This window comes from Lontra canadensis, unplaced genomic scaffold, assembly GCF_010015895.1.
Source record: "Lontra canadensis isolate GAN:19392208 unplaced genomic scaffold, GSC_riverotter_1.0 scaffold60, whole genome shotgun sequence".
In the NCBI taxonomy this organism is placed as follows: domain Eukaryota; kingdom Metazoa; phylum Chordata; class Mammalia; order Carnivora; family Mustelidae; genus Lontra; species Lontra canadensis.
Window position 1 is genome coordinate 84,989 of NW_022631054.1, and position 18,157 is coordinate 103,145.

The 18,157-nt window shown below is 39.7% G+C and overlaps 1 protein-coding gene across 1 annotated transcript in view; it reads right to left on the minus strand.

Moving 5' to 3' along the window:
• Nucleotides 1-7,181: 7,181 nt before the first annotated feature.
• Nucleotides 7,182-18,157, minus strand: part of PTP4A2 (protein tyrosine phosphatase 4A2) — a 28,711-nt gene continuing 17,735 nt past the window's right edge. The window contains exons 3-6 of the mRNA XM_032877050.1: nt 17,189-17,281; nt 12,687-12,817; nt 10,494-10,568; nt 7,182-9,670 (exon numbers count right to left, since the gene is read on the minus strand). Of these exons, the coding sequence (XP_032732941.1) occupies nt 9,562-9,670; nt 10,494-10,568; nt 12,687-12,817; nt 17,189-17,281 (408 nt within the window). The 3' untranslated portion in view covers nt 7,182-9,561. The remainder of the gene's footprint in view (nt 9,671-10,493; nt 10,569-12,686; nt 12,818-17,188; nt 17,282-18,157) is intronic.

Here is an 18,157-nt window from a genome sequence, read left to right on the forward strand (position 1 = left end):
AGCTTGCTTGGTTTCAGTTAATAATAACAGCTTCCTCTTATCGAGTGCAAAGGGAGCTTAGTGCCACGATATGATCAGGGTTTCTGAGTTAGATATTTCGGGTTAGAATTCTGGCCACTTCCTAGACATGTAATACTGGGCAAGCTAGGTACACTCTGAGCTCTCACTTCCCGATCCATAAAACGGAGATAATATGACCTAACACTCACAAGATAATACACCTAAAACACTAAGCACAGGGCCTGGCATGTGGTAAAGTTTCAATAAATTGTAAGTATTACCATGGCTATGTAAGCAAAGAAAGCAAAATACATTATTATAAAATTATAATTACACATGGGGGAAAGAGGGGGAGATGAAAGGAATATATCAAAAAGTTAACAATACTTTTCCCTGGATGGCAGGACCATGGGGTTTTTCTTTACTTCCTCCATACTTCCCAAAACTTGCCAACAACCCTATTTTTATGTTTATTCTGAAAAGATATTTTTTAAAGCAAGGAAGGTGTATAGGAAGGAAAATCTTCCTTTATTTTTTTTAAATAGATTTTATTTATTTATCCGACACAGAGCACAAGGCAGAGGAAGAGGGAGGAAGCAAGCTCCCCACTGAGCAGGGAGCCGGATGTGGGGCTCAATCCCCACCTGAGATCATGACCTGAGCCCAAGGCAGATGCTTACCAACTGAGCCACCCAGGAACCTTGGAAAATTCTTCACTTAAAAAAAAAGAAAGAAAAATAAAAAGAAAGAAAAAAAAAGAAAGAAAAAAGAAAGAAAGAAAGAAAGAAAGAAGGAAAGAAAGAAAGAAAGAAGGAAGGAAGGAAGGAAGGAAGGAAGGAAGGAAGGAAGGAAGGAAGGAAGGAAAGAAAGAAAGAAAGAAAGAAAAGGCCAGCGTTGTCTCAGGGCGTGAGAAGAATTTTTAAAGTCTTCTATAGTAAGTACACAGGCCTATCACCTGAGCAAATGATTGCAAAGGGCAGAAAAGTCATTTGTAGAGTTTAGCATTTCCAAGTCATTCTTCTTCCCCAATAAAAAAATGGACTAAGTTCAAATGCTGTCTACTCTTCTCTATTTTCTGACTCATCCTGTGAATTTTACATTTCAGGAGGACTTAAAACAAATAAAAGTGTTATAAATTAATCTAAACATGATTCAAATATTTAATTTATGTATTCATTAAAATTTTACCTATTATCAATCTTAAGGTTCCAGGTGTTAATGGCAATTCTAAATGAAAGTCAAATACAGTCATTTGCATAAAAGCATTAGAAGATGATTAATTGGTATTTTCATACAGCTGTGATCCATTCTGCACTTCTAGAGCTGAAAAATCATGTTTCCCCTAAAAACGTTTACCTATGCCAGTCCTCATGAAGCCGTAGAATACCTCCAGTGTTTCATGTACTCAGCTACACGTACGGCATGTTCATTACTGGAGTCATGTTTCCTTTTTCCTGATTTTAAAAAGACATTACAGTTGTGTACCCATGAAAATTAGGCTGATTTACGGGACACCTGGGTGGCTCAGTTGGTTGGACGACTGCCTTCAGCTCAGGTCCTGATCCCGGGATCCCGGGATCGAGTCCCACATCGGGCTCCCAGCTCCATGGGGAGTCTGCTTCTCCCTCTGACCTTCTCTCTCATGCTCTCTCTCACTGTCTCGCTCTCAAATAAATAAATAAAATCTTAAAAAAAAAAAAAGAAAATTAGACTAATTTCCATACCACTCCTTGAATATTTATGTGTTCCATTCCAACAGGAAGCTAAAGATTAAATCTACCCGTGTTAACAAATTCCCATTTGTGTGTTTTAGCATGATTTGGGGAATTTAGTCCAATTTCAAGGGAATATATTCCAATTTCAAGGGGCATATGCTTGAGGTACCCGAAAAAAATGAGTCACAGGGCTTAGGTGGAAAAGTGTTTTCGGCAAAGTGCTTTATCTATGCTGGATAAAAGCTGTGGCCTGGCAGCTCTGATCCAGTTACGATTGCTAAAGCATGTCCAGGCTGGTTAGCTAATGCCTCTGCAGAATTTAGGCCACGCATTAATGCGCTGAAGATAAAATCAATTTGAAAATTTCTTAAATCAAATACCAATACTGGAGTAAACTCTATGTGCAGGAGAACCAGCCAACAGCAATAGGAAGCCAATTATAAATTACGAAGCTCTCTGCTAAAACGTCCTGGTTTGTTCCTGGTAGGGCCCATTACACACAGTTTGCACAAGTTAAACCCACGGGCTAGATATAACTGCTTGCTAGACACACGCATGCCTGTGCTACACACACACACACACACACATTCTCATAAAGATGCAGCTCAATTAACAGGGTCTTGTTGTGGGCAAAAACCCACAGCAACATCCTGACTGTAAACATCAGCCACTTCTGCTACGGCCGTAGAACCAGGCATCTTAGAAATCAGGCCCGAACTCATACACTGGCCTGGCCCACTCCTTGCTATCATTTCCCTTCTCAGTTTCCTCATCTATAAAACGGGGTTAGCCATGAGTGGAAGCCTGTGGAGATCACCTGAGACAATGTATGTGAGATTCTGAGCGTTGCTGTACTTGGCAGGTGCTGGCTAGCCCCTTGTTCGTCTTCCTCACTGCCCTGACCCCAAAACAGCAAAGGTGTGGAAAGCGCTGAACTCTGCTACCCAGCGTGGTTAGCAAGGTTGCGAGCAGTGAGGTATTCTATTTGTTTCCATTTGCAAGTGTGATCTGCAGAGAAAATCAACAGGTGGAGGCCATTTTACAAACCTTTCCCAAGGCCAGATAGCCCAACTGGTGTAAACCAATCCCTTGAAATGTGAATGCAGATATACTGGTCATCTCTTCATGGAATCCAGAAAAAAAAAGGATAGTTTTTGACCCTACTCCTCCGCTGCTCCCTTAGATGAGGCTCTCACCTCTGTCCTGGGCTACCACAGCCCATCATCAGCCCACCAGCCGTAACTGGTCTTCCAGCTGCCATTCTCCGCAATTCATTTTCATTCGTTCAGCTGGCATTTACTGCTTGCATAATACGAATCAGGCGCAGGTTTATAGGGACAGTCTCTAAAGAACTTTCTGGATAACCTCTTTGAGCATGCATCTGACAGTGTAAGTGCTGTTGTTTACCAACATTCAAAGGCTCCCCATTGCCCAAAGTAGAGATTCCCAACTTGAGACCCTGATTTGGAAAGCCCTTGGTGGGGCCTGGACGTGGACATTTTGAATAAACCCCACGGTTGAGTCTGATGGCTCCTCCTGATTGAGAAACAGTAGAAAAAATTTTTCAGATTTCTTGCTCTGACTACATAATACCCTGTGCAACATGACCCCAAGCTCACTGAACACCATCTGGCCTCTGCCTACATTTTGCCTTTCCTCCTTACTATAGTCCGGCCATACTAGCCGCGCTGTTTTGTGAGCACACCAAGCTCGCTTTTTCAGGTTTATACACACCACTGCAGGTACTACTTGGGAAGTACTTCCAGCACCTTCACACAGCATTTGCACCTAGGAGGCTCCTTCGCCTTCCTCAGAGACCTTCCCTGACCATCCCGTCTAACTCCACGCGGAACTCCAGTCACTAATTCCTCACCTGCTTTCCTTTCTTCCGATCTTCATAGCGCCCATCGTTATCTGAACATACATCACTTTTTGGTGTCCCTGTTTATTCTTTCATCTCAATCAGAAGGTAAGCCCTGTAAGGGCGGAGGGTTTGTGTAGTATGCGGTAAGGGCTAGCCACAAAATCATCACTCTTCCTAAGGGGCTTTTACCCACAGCACTCAACATGCTATCTGTATAATCGAAGTTTAGGTTCTATTCGATATTAAGAAACGGACTCCAACTCTTTCACAGAAGGCACAGGGGAAGGGGCAGAAAGTACTGAGAAGGCCTCATGGACAAGTGGACCTTGCTGGGCCAAGGCATTTCTCGCCGGCTCCCAGGCTGTTGTTCTGCTCTCTAGGCTGCTACTCCACCCTCCCCCTTGGCCTATGCTCACACAGGACCCAACATACGTATAGCACGAACTGCCTTCTCTACATCCAAGAGTCTCCCTCAGTATAAAGTCAGAACCTGCTGGTCCCTGATTAGCTTTGGGCCGACTGGCTCTGACCCTCGTTGTAGCCTTGGGGATGGAGAGGGAGGCACAAGGGAGGAAATGTCCAGCACACCTCCTAGAGTTGGAGGATGTCCAAAGCAGCCTGGCACAAATCCAGACCTTCCAGAGATATCAAATCGTGCCACTTCTCCCAAACCTACCTGGCTTTCATGCCTCCACTCCCTTTTATTGGTTTTTCTGCCTGAAATGTGCTTTCCTCATATCAACCTTTTTTTCTAAGTGTACAATCCAGTAGCATCTAGTACATTCACACAGTTGTGCAACCATCGCCACAAATTCCAGAACATTTCATCACTACAAAAAGAAACCCCATACCCATGAGCGGTCACTCCACATCCTCACCCCCAAGCCAACCCCAGGCAACCACTCACGCATTCAGTTCCCTCGGGTATTTATCTAGAATTGGTTATTGGATATATTGGAATTGTTGGGTTATCTGGCAATTCTATGTTTGACTCTTTGAGAAACTGCCAAACTGTTTTCAAAAGAAGTTGTACCATTCTACACCCCCATTAGCAAAGTATGACAGCTCCAATTTCTCTACTCTTACCAGGACTTGTCCGTCTGCCTTATCTTAGCCCTCCTAGGGATGCGAAGTGGTACCTCGCACCATCAACTTTTCCTACATCACACTGAACAGCCCATGCGGAACCTCCTAACATGCTCCAGGACGGTTTTACTAACGTGCTTCTCCACAGTACCATCATTTACTGATCAACGCCAATTCATTCAATAATTACTGAGCACCTACTACATGCCAACCACCATTCTAGGTGAAGATAATAGTGAATGAAACAGACACACTAAAATATCTGTGCCCTGTGGGGCTTCTGTCTGGTGGAGAGAGGCAAACAATAGTTTGTGAAATGGTGGTAAGCGGTATGGGGAAAAGGAAAGCACAGTAGGACAACAGGCTGATGGCATGGGGGTGGCAATTCTCAAGTGAAGGTCATGGAAGGTCTCACTGAAATTACAGTTGAACAGGAATTGAAACCGTTTCAACATAGGACATCCACAAGAGATGTCAAGTAGGCTTTGGATAATGGGTCTGGAGTCCAGAGAAGAGAGTCTAGGCAGATAGAGCAGTAGTGGAGATAATGAAGAACTAGAGCTTTAAACGGAGGTATGTGCTGCTAAACTAGGTGAAAACTTGGGTCTGAGGTCTGTCCTAGAAAGCAAAAATCTGTTTTCGTTTTCTATTGCAGCTGTAACAAATTAGCACAAACTTAGTGGCTTAAAACACAAATTTATTATCCTAGAGTTCTACAGAAGTCCCACACAGGCCTAAAATCAAGCCCAACCTCCTGTTGGGAGGCCGAGCTCCTTTTTGAGAGACACTAGGATTGAATGTTCCCTTGATTTTTCCAGGTTCTAGAGGCCCCCTTCCTGACCTTCTAAGCCAGCAACATTGCATCTCTCAGACCATTCTTCCTTAGTCCCATCTCCTTCTGATCTCAGCCAAGATCCTCTGCTTGTAAGGACTCATGTCATTAAACCAGACCCATTCAGATGAGTTAACCTCCCCAACTCAAAATCCTTAATCACAGCCATGAAGTTCCTTTTACCATGTAGCATTATTTACAGGTTCCAGGGACTTCAAGTATAAACATAGGGTAGGGGCTGGGGTACCATTCCTCCTACAGTCAATGAGGAAAGCATTTCAAAAAGGAGTGTTTAGCCATGTTACATGCCAGTATGTCAAAAAAAAAAAAAAAAGTTACAGATAAAGAATTAACCATTGGATTAAGTACCACGGAGGTTCTAGTGGTCTTTACATGGGCCATTTCAGTTGAATTAAATTCCTCATTGGAGTGGGTTCAAAAAGACAAAAGTACAGCATGCAGGTAGAGAACTCAGTTTTGAGTTTTGCTATAAAGAGCAAAAGGGAGGAGTGTGAGCCAAACGGGATTTTTTTTCATTTTTAACATGTAAGAAGTAACAGTATGCGGTGGGCTGATGGGAAAGACCTAGCAGAGGGAAGTTAATGAACAGAATGTCTCAATCTGTACCCTCGAATGGGGACGGAATCTAGTACACAACTGGAAGATCTTGCCTTGTGGAGAGCATGGACCATCTGTGTGACTGGACGAAAGACAGAGCGTACAAGCAGAGATGCAGGTAGGGAAGCAGATGTGATGGCAGGAGCCTGTGGAAATTTCCTTGTTTCTTTTTTCTAAGTTTGGGGGGGGGGGGAAGACAGACTGGAAACTGAGAGAATGGGAAAAGTATTAATATCTAAATGTTTTCAAGTTGAAGAGTAATTAAATAGCAGGACTGTCAGATAGTTCTAAGGCCTATTTGAGGTCATGACTTTAAACACAGAGACAGAGTCAGCATGTTCAGTTGCACAAGTGCATATAAGGTGGCGGACTGAGCTTAACCAAGAATGGAGTTTAGCCAGGCAAGTATAATGAAGCAAGAGATGGGGCAGGGCAATCTGCTGTGCAACCATGAGTGAATTTAACAGTGGACCACTGAATCTAAGGTAAGTAATAAACAGGAGGTGGGAAATTTAAAATAGGTAGATCAATGAACTTTAAGTCACCCATGTATCCACTTACCCTGTTCTTAACATCTACAGCTCTAACTCCTCTTCTAGACTAGGAGTCGCCAAAGTGGGAAGTGTCTTCTCATTCTTAGTACCTTAGCAGATAAGCTTGTTTTCTGAATGGATGGATGGACACTTGCCCATGGTCTAAGGGAAGTTTTCAACCCCCCAGTCCTATGATATACAAGGTTCCTCTTTTCTCACTGTTCTCTAAGAGTCTGAGTAAAAAGCTGCTTCATCACAATCTACGGTATAAACAAATCCCTTGGAATGAGATAAGATGCGTAATTCCTACAGTGTTGTGTCCAAGAACTAAACCACAAAATGTACCAGAAGTATCCCAACTCCAGTTAAGTTTACCCTTATTGAATACCTGGGTGGCATGAAATCTTTGAACTTCCCAACCTCTAATTATTTCACCTCCTTGCAATAATTAACAGAACAGGCCTTAAGAATATCAAATTTTCTAAGGAGACATAAATGAAATTCAACATGAAGTGGAGAACGATACACAGACAAACAGCATGTAAAATAAGTTTTATTGTTCTTTAAAAGGGTTCGGGGTTTGGTTTTAAATCAGGCTGCACACCTTTCATCAGTCTGACATCTCTCTCACCATGTCAAACTGGCTTCAGCTAGCAATACTTCATTAAATCCAAAAGAAAAAAGAACTTTTAATTTTGAGGAAGAAAATCCAGTTCTGAGAACAATTAACATTAGTATGTAATTTAAAACAAAATGAGGGATAATGTTTCTTGTCGCTTTATACACCCTTCTCCTCATACAGAACCAGGAATGTAATTTTCCTATCTCAGGCAGGCACTGATACTGCTGGACACTGCACACACATATATACACACATACACACACACACTCCCCACAAACAAAAATCAGAGCATGTTAAAGGGAAAAAGTTTGTTACTGTGTTGATCAAAACCCTTGAAGTCAATAGACAGTCTGAGTTTAGAGGGATGCTGTTTTGATCTTGAACCTATGTAAAGGAATTTATTGTCAGGTTCTAAAACAACGAATTTTGGAGAGTACCATCATTTTTCACTTTAAAATTCTAAAAAGTTTCAAAAAGCATTATTTTGTTTTGTTTTCTGGGATGGGAGAGGAGAGAATCTACAGATATTCATTTAGTTAAAAATCAAAACAACTCCGGCATAGGAAATAGGCAGTTCACATAGCCAGCCAACATCTGAGGTATCATCAGTGTGAGACAAGGTCCCAGTCCATTCCTACTGGCCTAGCTGATCCTAAAAAAAACGGTTAGTTTGTGGCTCTGCATAGCAAATTCCAGCAAGACAAGATGATCCTAAGCCTTTATTCAAATCCTTAGAAGCAGAGCACTACTAAGTAATATTTAGATGACGAGTGCAAGAGCCCTGGATGGTGAACTTCAACTTGCTTGGTCAATGCAGCCCGGTCACTACTGCCTTCTGCAAAGGAGAAGACAGCTTCTCTAGATCAGCACATTGAACCTGGCAAAGAATCCGTGAAAATGACAGTACACCACTGCATCAGCAACAATCTCTTTGCTACTCATTGGGTTGCTTTCTGTCTCTCTTCTACCCTGTATGGCCTGTGGACAAACACTCACCAGGCATTGCTGGTTTTAAACCAGCATTTTGTTTTTTAATCCCAAAAAGAACCTAGTAAGAAAATAACAAGGCAATCAGTGGTTAAACTGAACTGTACATATAGGGGGTGGTTTGGAAAGTACACATGCCAGGCATTTCTCAAGTCCAAAATATCCTATCTTTGCTGTTATTCCTTTTACTGTTCCTGAAAATTCATAGTACGAATAAGTCCTAAATAAAAATTTTTAACTACCAGCATTCTCCGACATCATTAACAGAAAATCAGAGTAATGCCACAAACCCACAATTCTACAAAGTGTAGAAGGTGTGCTAACTCTCTGCCTGGACACATCTTTAGTGATGGCCTGGAGTGCTCCCCTTCAGAAAACAGAAGTTTCTGGGATACCCACTTAGCTTCATTGGTTGGAAAAGAGAAAAATTCGACTCTCAGCCAAGTTCTTTGAGAAGAAAGACTATTCTTAAAATGCCATTTCCCCACTAATTTACCAAAATAAAAACCAAAACAAAAGGCTCTTGGCTACTTTGCCTAATGTTGAATAGGGTTTTCAAGAAAAGAAACTAACATGAACACCCCATCATCAGTAAAGACTAAAAACCACCTGGATCATATAATATATATGCCACAGCTTTTTTTTTTTTTTTTTTGGTGTTTTTTTCTTTTTTTGTTTTGTTTTTTTTTTTTGTTTTTTCTAAAAGTGCCCAGGTGGGCTTAAGGCTGCCAGACTGCACACACATCTACAGCAACAAGGGCTTCTCCTATTCCATCTATAACATGTATTAGGGGAAAAAAGAGGGATGGGGAAAGAAGAGAAGAGTGGGAAAATATACACCCACCACCACCAAACAAAAGAAAGAAAGAAATAAAGAAATCCCACATTAGGGAGATCTATGTGCCAAGCATAATGGAAAAGTGTGCTCCCCAAACAGATGGTTCTGCACAGGCTAATGTTCTGCTGGTTTTCCTTAGAGACCTATTTTGAAAAGTTAAAAAAGACAGGAGATTTTGATATAATTCAATCCTGGCAGAAATTCAAACTCCAACAATTAGGAGCAAAATCATCCTTCACTGAATTAATCCCTTTTTTCTTTCTCTTTTTCTTTTCTTAAACATTTTATTCATGTTATAGAGGGATTTCTTTTTTGTTTGCTTTTTTCCAATCATTAGGAAAGTGGTTGAGGAGTATTGAATCCATCACTACTTTGGTGACACAGTTAAGATTCCAGATTCACATTTCCAGGTACCAAGAGTTCCCTCTAAATGTACAATCAAGTCAGCCTTTGTTTACACTTCTTTCTATTGAACACAGCAGTGCCCATTGGTGTCTCGGACGCGCAATCGCATCTTAGGTCGGTATTTCTCCAGGTAAAGCAGCTGTTTGGAATTGAATGCTCCCCTTCTTTTTCTGAAAATACAAGAATGACAAACTTGATCATGTAAAAAAAAGAGCTGTCTGACTCCCTGAAATGCACTATTTATGGCCTAAGGCCTTTCTAACTCCACACAGCTGAAAAAGGGCATATTTCCTATACCGTATCACTTCTTCAGAGGAAGGGCTGATGAGTGAGCAAGCAGTGCATGAAGCAGCAGGCCCAGATGGCATTCCTTGAAATATGTCACCTTCCTAGAGCTGCTACCATACATTTTATGCCCTCTTATGACAGTCTTTCTTTCCTTTTTTTCTTTTTTTCTAAGAAAAGGTTGAAAGAGAAAGGACAAGATAGTGACTGCTAAAGAATTATGGACAACAAAATAACATGGCCCATGAGTCCAGACCGATGCCAAGATTCTGTTTGGGCAACACCATCCTGATTTTGTGCCTGAACAGGTCACTAAGAGTCCTAAGTGCTTAACTGCTTCTTTATAGATTCTTCCTTGCCTCTTGGTCATAGTTACATTTGGAAGGTATTTTAGACATCCATTCAAAGTCACTAGATCACTTAAGACTACTACCTAGCTATTCATTTTAAAGATTCCTAGATATTTAGGTCATATACTGGACATATCCTACAGTGTCCAAATTTGCCACCTAAATTAGAAAATCTTTAAAATCTGGGAGCCAACAGTACTATTACAAGCCTCTCTACCACTTGTTCCTTTTGATTTCTTCAATCAAACAATCTTTTAAGCCAACAAATTATTCCATACTACAAAGGGTACTTTCCATAATTCCTTCTTCTTGTATGGTCTTGCTTTATGTGTTTCTGAACATAAAACTTTATACTCACTGTCTTATAAACTGAACTGCGTCTTCATACTTCATTCCACATTCAATCAAAGCAAGTGCAACCAGCACAGGTGCCCTACAGAGAGAAACCCATCTGTAAATATCCACAAGTCTTTGGAATTAAAGGAATTTTTTTTTTTAAGATTTATTTATTTGAGAGAGAGTCTTGAGAGGGGGTGAGGGAGAAGAGGGAGAAACAGACTCTTCAATGAGCAGGGAGCCTGATGTGGGGCTCAATCCCGGGACTTGGGGACAATGACCTGAGCTGAAGGCAGACGCCTACCCGAATGAGCCACCCAGGCAAACTGAAAGACTTTTTTTTAAAACCCAGGATTACATACAACCAAAATAATGCAAAGCTTGAGCTTTCCTTTTTCCCCTTATACTAAATATCTGGTTTCCCTATACAGTAAAGGAGAGTGCCTATGGTGTCATCCACTTCTAGTAAAGCACTAAATTCTGTATCTTCATTAAGAGATCTTTACTCTTGGGGCGCCTGAATGGCTCAGAAGGTTAAGTCCTGGACTCTTGATTTTGGCTCATGTCATGATCTCAGCATCGTGAGTTCAAGCCCTATGGGGGGCTCCATACTGGGTGTGAAGCCTGCTTCAGATTCTCTTTCCCTAACCCTCTGCTCCTCCCTGCTCCCCTATAGACATGCACTCTTTCTAAACAAAATTTTTATTCTTTAAAACATCAATTATCTCAAATTTTCACATTTTATGTCATCAAAAATTCTTCATTGGTCTTTAACCAACATCACAGGAAAAAAAAAAAATAAAAAAGACCAAATGTGTCATCTATATTGTCTCAGAAATTCATTACAAACCCATTTTAATATCTTTTCCTCGTCAAATGCTAAAAAGGTGCTAGCGTTCTTCAACAAAATCCTTTCTGGAGCTAGTAGGGTGTTAGAGAACTGGTCATTAAGAACAGATCTCTTTGTAAGTACGTGGGCTTAGTTTTTTTGGATTGTTTTTTTAACATCTAACAAGGGACACTGAGGACTGAGCGGGTCTCAACCTATCTGTGGTTTGGGGATGCTATCTGCTTCATAAAGCAAAGTAGAGGGTTTGTCTTCTGGGAAGACAAAGCTGTCTTCTCCTCTGAAAAAGTCTCCAACATAGTTTGGATCTGTCATCTTCCAGGAACAGGAAGGCAGGGATTGAGGCCTCATGAGTCTGGGTTTACAGCTGAGGTAGAGAGAGAAGACAGTGGTTATAACCATAAAGTCCAGGTAAAGCGTAGTTACCTCCAGGACTCATCACTGTTAACACCCAGTCTGGGTTTCAGGACAGTCACAGAAGCAGATTCCTTAACAATAAAATAATAGTAATACACACATAGACAAAAATCTAGCAAGGGAAATGATGTTTTAAAATGTCCACTACATGGTACCAACTTTGGACTACCTGTAGGATAGCCACCAGTTATAAAACTGCCCAAGTCAAGTTAGAACACTACCTTCACCCTTCAGAATAAGGACTGGAACTTCTGGCCCTGAAGAAGAAACTGTACCACACTAAACTGCAAAAAAAGGAAAAGGGCAAACAAAGGGCTGAGCAGGACTAATAATGTGAGTCACCACCACCTTGAGGCAAGAGCAGCCTGCACTAATGTTCTGAGTCAAAGTGCACATGATAAATTGGCATCTAATCTGCTGTTGATGAGAATGTTGCAACACCATTCCATGCAATGCTCAAGGAAAAAGGTTTTAAAATCAAAGTTAATTTTCGTTCTCCATACATCTCCTTTCAGAAGTTTAAAGTTCAGCCATCTGCTCTGCACCTATTAACTTCCCATTCATCTCAATCCAAAATTAACCACATACAGATTCTTCGGAATCTAAAATTATTTCCATTTTGTTGCCCATTTCAAAGACCCATTTTCAAAGCATTTTAGAATGTGAAATAATGAGGAAAAAAACTCATACTGAATTAAGACCAATTTTTAGCTCAAATATAAGATAATTACATTAAATCAGTTTCAAAACAATCTCTGAGCCATCATCTACTAAGTCAGAAGCAGACAACCCACGAAACACAAAAAGCTGTCTTAAGAAACTATTAAACCAGCTTCTGCTCTCATTTCCTTTTCCTTCAGGTAATTTAGTATTTGGTGTAATAAATACAAAACTTCTATCAAAGTGAAATTTTTGATAATGAACTCTGAGACAGAAAGGTTAAGAGCTTACCTTCCCAATCCTGCAACACAATGCACTGCAACACAGCAACCTGGCTCTTCACGAAATTTGGTTTTTAACAGGGTTAGCCAATCATCTACTATCTGATTAGGGGGTGGCGCTCCATCATCAAACGGCCAATCCTGGAAAGAAAAGATCTTTTATATTACACTTATTTTCTGCAGGATAGTATCTAATGCAGAACAGCTGCGCAGAAACAGGGTGGATCTAACTGAACTAACTGTACTTTATACACCTGGTTTCTTTTTTTAAGGGGATGTGGGTACAGGGGGTGGGGGAGAGAATCTTAAGCAGGCTCCATGCACAGCACAGAGCCCAACACAGGGCTCAATCTCACAACCCTGAGATCATGACCTGAGCCAAAATCAAGAGTTGGACACAACCAAATGAGCCATCCAGTTGCCCCCACATACCTATTCCTTTTTTTTTTTTTTAAGATTTTATTTATTTATTTGAGAGAGGGAGAGAGTATATATAAGCAGGGGGAAGGGCAGAGAGAGAAGCAGACTCCTTGTCGAACAGGGAGCCCAACACAGCGCTTGATCCCAGGACCCTGAGATCATGACCTCAGCTGAAGGCAGACAATCAACTGAGCCACCCAGGTGCCCCAATATATACCTATTCTTATTAACACAATTCTGATCACTACTGAAGTTTTTTCTAAGATCAAAATTGTTGTGTGCCAAGTAACTTAACCTTCTCGATGACATGTAAGCACTGTAAGCATCTAATTTTATCTTATAGAAATCTCTTATCAGAGTGATAAAAAAAAACTAGTGTTCTTCAAATATTTTTATTTGAATAAAGCAATAATTAGACATAATAGAGACTGTTATTAAAGCCTAGGCAAAGTATGAGAGAATACAACACCTGTCAATATAATTTAAAAGTCCACTCTGGCAAAGAAGTATACCAAGTAGTATCTCATTGATCTCTACAAATATTTTGAGGATTATCCCCAAAGAGCTCTAAGCTATGATGCCTTTTTCTTTAGAGAAAGGCTCTTTCATAAGAAATCTCCAGTAGTTAGCATATCATAACAGAAATATACTACCATCTTTGTGCTTATATGTTTTAAAAATGGGGTGGGGAGGCACCTGGGCAGCTAGGTCAGTTAAGCATCTGCTTTCGACTTGGATCATGATCCCAGGGGCTTATGTATCTGGCTTCCTGCTTGGCGAAGAGTCTACTTCTCCCTCTGCCCCTCCCCATACTTATGCACACTTTCTAACAAATAAAATCTTTAAAAATAAATAAATAAATAAATAGCTAAGTACTAAATATTTTTGAAGCTCTGCCTAAATTATACATATCCCATTTAATGAGCACAGTGCCACAGGATAGGCTCCTGAGCAAATGGAGACCTTTTTTCCAAGTATCCCTTTTTATTTTTACATTCATCAATTTGTTTATGTGTGTGTTTTTAAGTCATCTCTACCCCCAAGGTGGGGCTGAAACTCATGACTCCAAGATTAAGAGTTGCATGCTCTACTGACTGAGCCAGCCAGACACCCCTTGGGTTATTTTTTAATTAAGACCAACCCCATGAGCATCTAGGCAGGATTTATCTTCCTTTCTACCTAGAAAAAGGGCCTAAGAAACCAACATAAATCAGCTTTAAGGAAAGAGGGGAAGGGAATTCACATTTTGCATTCCCCTACTCCCATCCAGCTTCAAGGACAGAAATGCAAAAACACTGGGAATTTTTTTTTAAAACATAAGATTACTCTAATGAGGCTGGATAAGGATACTTTAAGATGCTAGAGAAAGAAAAAGAAAAAAAAAGTGACAAAGCACTAAATTGATTCTGCACTCATTAAGGGGACCACTAGAACACTTCATGTAGCCCATTAGCCGTGACAACACATTATGTTTGATTTGTCAACTATACCCCATAATTAAAGGGCTGTCAGTGTTATCATTATAAATGTCACTAAGTTTAACTGTAAATAGCAGTAAAACCAGTAAGCAAGTACCTTAGAATACGAGCTTATTTCCTCTAATACTCCCTAAAATGCACCCAGTTAAGTAACAATAATGTGAAATATGCTTCACTTGTTCATATAAAGCAGTTTCTATCAAAAAATCATTAAAATAATTATTTAGAACTGTCTGAACTTCAAACTGACATAACTGAAACCACCATTAGTCTTTCCCAATATGCCTCTGATTTGCAAGAACATTAGTCAAAAGATTTTAAAGGTCTAATTTGGGGGATATCCTCTTATAAAGTATTCCAGGGGCACCTGGTGGCTCAGTTGAGCATCTGACTTGGTTTCAGCATGGAGTCTGCCTGAGATTCTTTCTCTGCCTTTGTCCCTCCCCCCACTCACACTCTCTTTCTCTAAAATAAATAAATAAATAAAACCACAAAATACTCCAAACTTTCTTCACCTAGCAAAAGTAGATTAACAATCCACTTAAAATCTCTGGAAAAAGGGGGCGCCTGGGTGGCTCAGTGGGTTAAAGCCTCTGTCTTCTGCTCAGGTCATGATCCCATGGTCCTGGGATGGAGCCCCACCTAGGGCTCTCTGCTCAGCAGGGAGCCTGCTTCCTCTCTCTCTGCCTGCCTCTCTGCCTACTTGTGATCTCTGTCTGTCAAATAAATAAATAAAATCTTTAAAAAAAAAAAACCACCTCTGGAAAAAGGAAAGAAATTCCAAGCTTAATTCTAAATGTTAGATTTTTAATTTTATCTGATCACAGCTATTTAAACCAAAGTGTCGATTTAAAGGCATAGAATAAATCCCAGACTCGCCATTATCTTCAACAACCTAGTTCAAGTTCTTTAGTTCACTTCTACTTCATAAAAGTGTTTACCAACAATACTGATTCAAACAAACTATAGTCAACCCACAGTTCATTTTCTCATCAATGCCATCTGTCAAAACAAACTGATTTCTCATCTGCCCACTGGAGAACATACTCACAATATAGGAAAAAGAACTCATAGTCAGCCTAGTTTCAGAAGTTAAAATTTGGTTTTTATATCTTTAAACACAGGATTACATTTTATACATGTTTATACATATCCCCAATGACTTCCAGCCAGGGCACCTTAAAGTCCTTTAGAAATGGGAATACAAGCAAATTATTACCACGGCATTCTATTAAAATACATTTTTTAAAAACATAATGCTTGGCTATTTAGTTTTTGTGTTTTACCAAATGGAGGTGAGGAAACTTTATGGATCAGATATAAGACAACTGCCTTACCAACAGGACATTTATCTTCTTTGCATGAACTGCCTTCCCAACTACTGACCAATGCATAAAGACTACAGAACTACCTTTCCAAAAAAAAAAAAAAAAAAAAAAAACATAACCTCCTACCACTATCTTTATTACTTTCTTCTAACCAACTACTTTAAAACTCTCTAATTCTCTTCCTACAATACTGTCTTCCCACAATTAAATCAAAGAACCCTACTAAAACACCTAAGACTACAAGGTCATTTCATTACATGCTCTTGTGCTTCAGACAACTATTTATAGGCAAGAAAGTACAAAATTTTACCTAATCTGAGGCTCCTGTTTCCAATAAATGAAATAATGTACTTAGAGACTAAGGAGGAATTTAAAATAATTCCAATCACTTCATGTTCAAACTGAAAATAAAAGAAACCTAATCACAGAAAACTTTCCTAGAAACCTACCACAAAGTGTCAGAAACTATGCTGATTACTCTGAAGCAAGATGCCCTCTCCCATCTTAACCTCTTCTCCAGGCTTTTCTGTCCCCTATCAGTTTATCCACAAAACAATAAGTAACTAATTAGTGCTTGCAAAGTCAGAAAGAATACAGCTGGTCCTCAAACAACACAGGTTTGAACTGTGTGGGTCCACTTACAGGCAGATTTTTTTCTAATAAACACAGTATAGTACTATAAATGTATTTTCTCTTAATAAAATTTTCTTCTCTCTAGCTAACCTTATGTAAGAATATAGCACATAATACATGTAACATACAAAATACATGTTAATGTATTTTGTTATATAATGCTATTGGTTGGGCTTCTGGTCAACAGTAGGTTATTGGTAGTTAAGTTTTTGGGAAGTCAAAAGTTATACGTACATTTCTGACTATGTGGGGGGGTTGGTGTCCCTAGCCTCACATTCAAGAGCCAACTGTATTTCCATGTGACTTAAAAATTTCTGACGGAAATTACTTTCAGTTAGATTCAAATCAGTAGCCTAGATACAAAAGCTAAATATTGCAATAATATCCTAGAGAAAACAAAATGCAAACTTCCATTTTCTTAAAATAAGTGTACACTCAATTTTGCTTTTCATTTGTTGAAAATACTCCACATACATAGACTTTAAGGGCACAAATGAACAAAACTGCCAATTCACAACCTTGTAAAGACTGTTTTCAACACTGTATCTCCTATAAGCTTAAAAAGCATACTACTGAGGGCCCAGTTTTAAAAATAGTTAAGTTTAAAAGGTACTACTTGTTTGTAGTGAAAGATGAAAACACGACACACTCACTAGAACGTGGATTCCTTCCTTTTCAACTGGAGCCTTATCGTATGTAGCATCACAAACTCGAACCAAAGTTGTCACTCCATACTTCTTAAGTTCCTTTAAAGAAGACAAATATAAGGGATCATACTTTTAGGATCTGCAACCGAAACTTTAAAAATAAACTGAAGCAATGAAACATCATTTTTAGACAAAGATAAAAATCATTCTCATTGTGGCAACATATAGAATGAACACTCAGGCTCTTACTGGAAGAATCAACACAATCACCTTTATAAAGGACAATTTGGTAACATATCACAAAAACTATAAAAGCACAATACACTTTGACCTAGAAATTCTACTTCTGAGAATTTATACTAACAAAGTAATTAAAGATCTACCCATAGATTTTGGTACCAGTGTGTTCAACATGGGCTGTTTGGAATGGTAAAAAGATGGAAACATGAATAGTCCAAAAACAGGGTAACAGAGTATGGCACATTCATACAGGATACTGCGAGAGCTATAAAAATAATACTAAAAAGGTTGGGGGAAGATTTTTTAAAACATAGTGTGATCCTGGGGCGCCTGTCTCGGGTTGTTCTCAGGGTCCTGGGATGGAGCCCCGCATCAGGCTCTCTGCTCAATGGGAGGCCTGCTACCCCTCTCTCTCTGCCTGCCTCTCTGCCTACTTGTGATCTCTCTCTCTCTGTCAAATAAATAAATAAAATCTTTAAAAAAAAAATATATATATATATTATGTGTATATAAATAAATATACACATATATGCAGAGAAAAACATCCAGAGCCAGGTATTAAGAATTAAGAATTTTCAAACTATCTTTTGTTTATGTGTATCTTCTGATTTTTACACAGTAAGTACTTACTGCTTTTTTAATTTAAAGAAACAAAAGTAGGGCACCTGGCTGTCTCAGTCAGTAGAACATGCAACTCTTGATCTTGAGGTTGTAAGTTCAAGCCCCACAGTGGGT